The 8,211-nt window shown below is 36.8% G+C and overlaps 2 protein-coding genes across 2 annotated transcripts; both read left to right on the forward strand.

Annotated features, from left to right (window-relative positions):
• The first annotated feature begins 37 nt into the window (after window positions 1-37).
• Window positions 38-2,672, forward strand: LOC110755873 (uncharacterized). The gene is made up of 4 exons (XM_021957176.2): window positions 38-339; window positions 431-467; window positions 2,290-2,328; window positions 2,439-2,672. The coding sequence occupies exons 1-4, from the start codon at window positions 159-161 to the stop codon at window positions 2,533-2,535; spliced, it is 354 nt and encodes a 117-aa protein (XP_021812868.1). The 5' UTR covers window positions 38-158; the 3' UTR covers window positions 2,536-2,672.
• Window positions 2,673-6,166: 3,494 nt separating this feature from the next.
• Window positions 6,167-7,822, forward strand: LOC110755871 (zinc transporter 1-like). Its single transcript, XM_021957174.2, has 3 exons — window positions 6,167-6,938; window positions 7,023-7,172; window positions 7,392-7,822. Exons 1-3 carry the CDS (start codon window positions 6,318-6,320, stop codon window positions 7,695-7,697), a joined length of 1,077 nt encoding a protein of 358 aa, XP_021812866.2. The 5' UTR covers window positions 6,167-6,317; the 3' UTR covers window positions 7,698-7,822.
• Window positions 7,823-8,211: the final 389 nt, after the last annotated feature.

The following is an 8,211-nucleotide window of genomic DNA, read 5'->3' on the forward strand; positions in this document are numbered from 1 at the left end:
GACCGTCGTGTTTTCAGGAGGCGCTAACAACAGTTCACTTTAAGTTCGCGAGCGCGGAGCTTTTCAGAAAACACTCGCTCTCTCAGACACTATGCTATCTCAAATTCTCTCACGAAACTTTCACAAAACCCTCGCTCTCTCAACTCTCTCTCACATCGATGAAGCACATCTCCCTCTCACCATCCACCGAGTTTGCAGAGATCGCCATCTCCATCGCGTCATTCAGTCCACCGAGCTCACCGCGTTCAGTCCACCGAACTCGCCTCGTTCGCCAAAATTTATTCTCTCCCTCTGAAAACGAACCAAGCTCAAGCACTAATTTGAAGGGAAAAACCCCAAGTAATCTCTCTCTCTCTCCCTCTCTCTCTCTCTCTGTTTTCTTCTTCTCCTTTTTTGATTTTTTTAATTTTAATGAGGGTTTTAATGTCAGATCTGGTTATGATTGGCTCGCGAACACTTTGCAATGGGTATGTTTTATTATGTTTGGTTTATTATCGAAGAAACTGTGTATGTTTTATTTTGTTTGATTTAGGTTCTTCCATTAAAGATGCTGGTGAGTTGATTTAGGAATTAGGGCTTTGGGTATAAAAAGCTGGTAAGAAATCCACACCATCGACTATTTTAGGGATTTGATATAGAATGTTAATTTTGGTCTGATTTAATGTAATTTGATGGAATTTGGACTTTAACTTGCTGAATTCTACTTGGGTTTGTTTTGATTTTTGCTGATGTTGGTTGAATTGTCTTGGAGCTTTTAGCTATTACTCTGTTTTTGGTCTAAATGAGTGTTTTGTGATTCATTCTGATGGATGAAGCCAGCTTTGAATCTGAATTTTGAGATTGTACTGAATTTAGTCATTAGCACTGGTCGATTCTAATAATTTTGTAGGTCAACAGTTCTCTCTTAAAATTGGCCCTTTTTTTTGTCTGAAAAAAAAATTAAAAATTGGCCAATTAAGCAAGGATTTTAGAAGCATATTTTAATATGTTTTCTTGGTTTGGTTGTGATATAATGTAGGATGGATTCCTCTTTTTTCTTTTCCACTGTGGTCAATATAAACTTGCACGAAGTTTGACTTATGAGAGGCAATCTTCATCAGTGATTTCTTATAAGATAATATTCATCAGTGATTTCTTAAAATATTGTTCACCAGTCATTCTTTTCCTAATTTGATTTCCGGTTTTATATGATGTCATGGGATGATAAACAAATGGGAGACTATAAGGAATGCGAGTGCTTCTATTTTAATATATCATATACCAGATACATTTGGTACTAGCTGTCACTTTCAGATTTATTATTTTCTCATTATTTTAACTAAAATTTCAAGACATAATAGGCATACTAATTATATGAAAATATCATTTTTCTATGATAAAACTTTATTTTTATGGAGAAATTCATGGATTTATCAAGAACAGATCATAATCTATGATGCCTTTTAACATATTTTTATCTAGTTATCCACTGCTTTTACCTTTTTTCTAGCTAGAAGAGTGTATATTCATGTTATACATGGACAAGGGTTAACTTGGAAATTATTTGAATCCACTATTCAAGTAAAACATTCTAAAAATGTGTTTTATCAATTTAGCAGTCTCATAGTAATTTGGTGACAAGAGTTTGTGTAAAGTGAGCCTACACAAGGAAAGACACTTGCATTTTGTTGGTTATCTAAGTTAGTATTTGATGGTATTTTTTATGCAATGACATTAACCAAGTATACTTTTGCTGCTATACATATCTAAATAGTAGGCACTACGGTTTCAAATTTTGGGGATTGTTTTGGGATGGAAGGGTTAGAAAATGCAGGCCTGGATACTAGGTCTGTGGTAACTTATGAACTCTTCAACTTTAAGTCCACCAGGGAGAAAAATCCCCTCCTGCAACTTGTTCATTGTTGTGAGGAGGGTTGGGATTATGCCCCAGTTACTGTTTCTTTGTTAAAATAGAAGTTTAAGTAACTTTAAGTAATATTTTATGTTGTTTTCAGTAGAAATAAGATGAATTTCACATATTCTATATGATTAAAATAGAAGTTTAGGGCAGGTTTGGCTATCTTGGTAAGGATTATACTCGGGGTCTATTTGAACTGTCAGTTGGTGCTGTAGTAACACTCATCAATGGTAATAGACTATGAATATATGAAAAGCATTTTTTAGCAGTATAGGGAAAATAAATCTATATATTTTCAGAAAAAGGTAATTCCAAGAAGTGCTGTATTATTAAAGTGTAGACCATAGTAGCTTTATTTAAAATTTTGTTTTTGTTTTTCTGATTTGGTACAGGTTGCTGCTACAAGGAAGCTTACTCAGTGGTCAAGAAAGGTACTAGCATACAACTTTCTTTGCCTTGCTCCACTTGAGTTGTCAGTCTGTAACAAAGCTTCAAGCATGGCATTTCAAGTATTTTGACCTATTGTTGATGATATTGCTAGAGTGGAGGGGGGAATACAACAACTTGGAAAATGTGCAAGGAAGGCGGAGCTAACTCATACATCCAAGAACAAATTGATGAAATTTGTATCAAATTAGTAGAATTTGTGAGCAACATGTAGCTCCTTTATTTCTAATTATAGGTAGGAAGTATGTATGTAATAGAATAAAGATTGGTTGACTATGTAATGACTATTGAATCTTCAAGTTTTATGAAAGAAATAATTTTTGAATCATTATAATCGGTTTCCTAGTTGAAATTGTTGTATGTAATCATAGAAAACAAAAAACTACAATGTAAAAGCTTGGAAACTTATTAGACGACATATTTAAAGAAAATAAACGGTGGTTTTACCGTCGTCTGTACATAAAAACGACGACAATTTTAAACAAAATAATGTCTTCTTTATATACAATCAATGACGGTATTTAACAAAATACCGTCGTTTTTACCATATATAACGACGGTTTTCCAAAAAGCGTCGTCTTTTTCATAAAAACGACGACGGTTTTTAGGAAAAACCGTCGTCTTTACATTTAATAGACGACGGTTTTTTAGAAAAAGTGTCGTCTTTACATGTAATAGACGACAGTTTTTTTATAGAACCGTCGTCTTTACATTTAATAGACGACGGATCTTTTAAAAACCGTCGTTTTTACATATAATAGACGACGGTTAATTACCGTCGTAGTTTGACTTTCAAAAAGACGACTGTCGATTTAACGACGGTTTGAAAAAGAAAAAGACGACGGTGTTTCCCCGTCGTCTATTTCAATTTTTGTAGTAGTGGTGTTATCAATGTTGGTGACATTAAGTTGTTCGTCTGCAAAAGTCTAAACATTTGTGGCAAAGAGATGCATCATGAATTCAAACCAAATTGAAGTGGAAATGAGGGATCACTTTAATAACACGGCTACTTTAGCCATGTGCCACTCACGTGATATAGTAAATGTGAGACACTATCGATTCGTTTTATGGCGTAGACAAGATTTTCTCATTGGGGCGAGGCATCGGAAAGATTTTCTCAATCTCACGTGATATAATAACACGGCTACTTTAGCCATGTGCCCTCTTCTCTCTCTCTCTCTCTCTCTGCCTATTGTATTTCTCATCCCCTCCTCAGACCCAGCCCCCAACACACCTCTATCGCACCTTACCCCCTCCCGTCTCTTTGCCTCTCTCTTCTCTCCCCTCCCCAACCCAACCACAATCACACCTCCATCGCACCCCACCTCCTTTCCCTCTTCTTTCTTTTATATGCCGCTCTCTCTCTCTCTCCCACTCTCAATATCTTTGCCAAGAGAAAAGATGGGGAGTGGTTGTCGATGAGATTTTTTTTTTAAAATTTTGAGTGGTGGTTTGGTGTGTTGAGTAATTCCATGGAGGGTTAGGTCTGGGTTGGGGGTTGGGGGTTGGGGGTTGGGGGTTGGGTCTGGCAAGGGGAGGGGAGAGATGAGAGAGGCAAAAAGGAGAAAGAGGCAGAGAGAAGAGCGAAGACGGAGGAGGGGTAGGGGGTAGGGGTGGGGTGTGATGTTGGTTGGGTCCTTGATAGGAGAAGAGAGAAGCAGAGGGACAGAGGGACAGAGAGAAGAGAGTAGATAAGAAGCTAAAATTACTAGAATGCCCATGCCACGTCAACACATTTAACGGTTTTGTGGATGGAAATGGACCAAAATGGTAAAGTGAGAAAATTTCAGTAATTTTTAGAGATTCAAGGGGTTAAGTAAGAAATTTTTAGTTTAATGAGGTAAAGTAAGACCGAGAGTCCATTTCAGGGGATGAAACAGTAAATAAGCCTTGTTTATATAAGCGATATTAGGAGAGGGGGGAATTGAACCTAGGACCTAGGTACATGGATAAATATTCTTATCTACTTAAGCTACAAGTCCCTTGTACTTGGATTGTTTGTAGATTTGGTTTGGTTTAAATCTCAAGGTGCACCTAAACCAATGTTACATAACGGTTCACGTTGGTTTTGTTTAGGTAACAAAACCAAAACATTCGATATAGTGGTGTTTTGGTTTGGTTATTTGCTTTTATAAGAAAAAATTGAAATATTATATATTCCCTTGTATAACTAGGACTTCATACATAAATTGAAGAATAGCTGAGATGGAGAAATTTGGAGAGAAAGATAACATCAAATTCAAATGATTGATGCATGTTACGAAACATAATAGTAGATGATAATAATCAACAAGAAAATCCCAAGAAGAAATTATATAAGCGGTTTAGTTTAGTTTAGCTTCAGATAAATTGAATCGTCTAAACTTATTACGATTTGATTCAGTTCAATAAAAATTATAGTTATTTATAATAAGGTAAATAAAAAATTCGGATTGATTTGGTTTGGTCGGATTTAACATTGCGGCCAATTTTTTTTGCCCACCAATCAAGTCAACTGCTAAACTTTTCACAAAATCTCCAACAAGAAAAATATTTTTTCTTTTGCAAGACCAACGATAAAATATTATTTTGTGGTGTTCATAAGGCCTAGAATATATAAAATGTTTTTTTAAAGTTTTTTATTTATGCCGAGATGGGCGTGTCAATCCATGCGGCTAGCTTAGCTTCCATCATGGAGGCCCCAGCCTTCTTGACATAGGTGGCTGGCTGACTTTCTTTTTCTTTTCTATGTTTTTTTTTTTTTTGGAAATAATTGTTTTTTATTATTTATTCTGTTTAGTTTTAAAGAAACCAAACAATAGAAAGAAAAATCGAAATCTTTCTCCGCATTGAAAAGTGAAAACCCATTCTTCAGAAAGCTTTTAGTAGTAGTTGCCTATTCTCTCTAGGTTTATTGAATTGAATAGTAATGAAGAAGGCTTCTATTGAAATATAACGGGGATGTCACTGTGACGATATCTCAAGCCTATTACTCATTGAGTCATTGCCATGTCAAAAAGTTAAAATACACAACAATTAATGATTTGCTCAAAATAGCACCATAGTGGTATCCCTCGTATAAAAGTAAGTTTTTCTCGTTTCTTAGGTCGTCAATGGATAAAGAGTCATATTAAAATATTGTATATAGCTGCAAGATGTGTGCATGTCTAAACCAAAAACCAGTTAATTAATCACTAAAAAGGACATGGAAAGTATACTAAAGATGAACACATAATATCGACATTATTGGGTTGACCATCTTAATCCATGCCCCAAATCGATGAAATCTAAGCCAAACTCCCTTGATCAATGTGTTTGGATGACAACATTCTGTCTTCACTTCCTAGGCTTCTACATGCTTGAATATAATATGAGTCTTTTTCTTAGCTGTCTCAAACACCCAAATTTCAAACCCTTTTTTTATTGTGATGCCTTCTCTCAAAATCAATTTTTTATATGATCCTCACATGGATCTCTATAACCTCAATGTTGAATTACTCAAACAGCCTGCCCAATTCCCAAAACTCCACCCAACTTTGGAGAAATAAAACATGGTAAAACTTTAGCTATCTTGAAATGAAATACCAGATCAGTAGCAGAAACAGAAAAATGTAAGACAAAATGGGCTAGTAAAGATGAAAACATCATTCACTATCCATTCAAACAGAATCTGGGGGGTGCCTGCAGAGTCCTGACAATTTAAAACTTTTCCACACAAAAATGAACCATGTCAGATTTTGGAGTTTAGGCCATCCAGCCTATTCTTAGTGTCACATGCACTGCATACAACCTGTCCTTTATAAGTTTTGACTAAGAGTTATTTTTGCATCTCTTTGTTCTGCTAACAAAGTGTCTCAAATCATCCAGCAGTGCACATTTCTCTCTTTCCACATAAGATACAGCTCCACTTCTCAAAAGGCAGAAACCAAAAAGCTCTCTCTATATATATATTTTCCCTCCTTTCTTTCCCTCACCCTTTGCCACATCTCAAACCATGTTCACCTTTCAATTAGCTCCCTCTTTCAACATGTTAAAGATTATATCCATCCTAATTTTCCTATTTCCTTCTATGGTATTTGGAGACTGTACATGTGAATCTGAGGACACAAAACACAATAAAGAAGCTGCACTTAAATACAAGCTAGGTTCCATTGCTTCCATCCTTGTTGCTGGTGCTGTTGGGGTCAGTCTGCCATTGCTAGGCAAGAAGATACCAACTCTAAGGCCAGAAAATGACATCTTCTTCATTATCAAGGCCTTCGCAGCCGGCGTGATTCTAGCAACTGGGTTCATTCACATACTACCAGATGCATTTGACAACTTGACGTCACCATGTCTTAAAGAAAATCCATGGGGAAAATTTCCCTTCACTGGTTTTGTTGCCATGTTATCTGCCATTGGAACACTGATGGTTGATTCATTGGCAACCGGGTACTATCAGAGGTCAAACATAAAGTCCAACCAAGTGACAGTTCATGAATTGGAGACGGGTGATCATGTACATAGTCATGCAGCAGATCATGTACATGGCCACACACATGCCACACAGAGTCATGCTTATGGCTCTGCAGAATTGATGTCATCAGAATTAATCAGGCACCGTGTCATTTCGCAAGTAAGGAACTTTATTGAGAAAAGCAAGCATGTCATTACTATTTATTTTGTTCTCTGAAATTTTAGCTTCCATGTCATCTTGTAGGTCTTGGAGCTGGGGATCCTAGTGCACTCAGTTATAATTGGAATATCATTGGGTGCTTCCCAAAGCCCTGAAACAATAAAGCCTCTCATGGTGGCTCTGTCTTTCCATCAATTCTTTGAGGGCATGGGACTTGGTGGCTGCATCTCCCAGGTTTGACTATGCAACCTCCAGTAAGGACCAAGTAGGAAGTTGGTGTTTTAAAAGGAAATCTAACTATGACTAGCTAAATTCTCTTTTGACTTGTTATGTACAGTGCATTCTCTTGATCATAAAAGGATTTCTCTATTTGTCACAATTGCATTCTGATCCATATCTACACTATCATGATCTCACGTACAATCATTAAGCTCCTTCTCCACTGCTTTGCAGGCTAAATTCAAGTCTCGGTCTGCAGCGATCATGGCTGCGTTTTTCTCCCTCACAACCCCAGTAGGGATTGCAATTGGCATTGGCATATCAACCGTTTACAATGGGAGCAGTCCCACTGCTCTAATTGTTGAAGGGACTTTCAATGCTGCTGCTGCTGGGATTTTGATTTACATGGCTCTTGTTGACCTACTGGCAGCTGATTTCATGAACCCTAGACTGCAAAGCAATTTGAGGATTCAATTAGGAGCATATATTTCACTTCTTCTAGGGACTGGTTGTATGTCTGTCATAGCCAAGTGGGCTTGAGGTTCCCATTACATATTAAAGTGTGGTTTGTTAATTAAGGGCGTGTCTTAATCCTTGAAGCTGAGTTGTGAGGTGTTTTTAGGGCTTTAATCCTTGCCTTGGAATGAAGGTATTCGAAGAATTAAAGTGGAATTTGACTCGTGGAATTTGACTCTATCACGATGTTTCATTGATTAAAGGTGAGATTATCACACTCATCCTTTGTTTAGTCTCACATAGGCTGAAACTCTAGTTTGGGTTATCATGTTTTAGAGTCTTCCCCTTTCTCTATTGTAGGCCTATTGGCCAATGATACTGCTAGCGTGCTAGGGTCGTGCCAATGCTTCTATTTTTGGACTTTGGCCCATCTAGATGTGGCCCATTATATGGTTGTCACACGTGAGGAGCGTGTTAAAGATTGTAAAAATACCATATTAGAAACTTGATAAAATAAAATATACAAGTGTATGATTGCATTACTAGTTAAGAGTGTTATAAGTGTTGGTGACATTAAGCTGTTCGTCTGCTAAAGTCT

Source organism: Prunus avium, chromosome 4 (assembly GCF_965620075.1).
Source record: "Prunus avium chromosome 4, drPruAviu1.hap1.1, whole genome shotgun sequence".
In the NCBI taxonomy this organism is placed as follows: domain Eukaryota; kingdom Viridiplantae; phylum Streptophyta; class Magnoliopsida; order Rosales; family Rosaceae; genus Prunus; species Prunus avium.

Excerpts from the sequence above, each read along its gene's own strand:
- LOC110755873 (XM_021957176.2), top strand. The coding sequence starts at position 159 with ATGAAGCACATCTCCCTCTCACCATCCACCGAGTTTGCAGAGATCGCC. Across the intron at positions 340-430 it reads TTTGAAGGGAAAAACCCCAA|ATCTGGTTATGATTGGCTCG; the intron begins GTAATCTCTCTC and ends TTTTAATGTCAG. Across the intron at positions 2,329-2,438 it reads TTACTCAGTGGTCAAGAAAG|AGTGGAGGGGGGAATACAAC; the intron begins GTACTAGCATAC and ends TGATATTGCTAG.
- LOC110755871 (XM_021957174.2), top strand. The coding sequence starts at position 6,318 with ATGTTCACCTTTCAATTAGCTCCCTCTTTCAACATGTTAAAGATTATA. Across the intron at positions 6,939-7,022 it reads GGCACCGTGTCATTTCGCAA|GTCTTGGAGCTGGGGATCCT; the intron begins GTAAGGAACTTT and ends GTCATCTTGTAG. Across the intron at positions 7,173-7,391 it reads TTGGTGGCTGCATCTCCCAG|GCTAAATTCAAGTCTCGGTC; the intron begins GTTTGACTATGC and ends ACTGCTTTGCAG.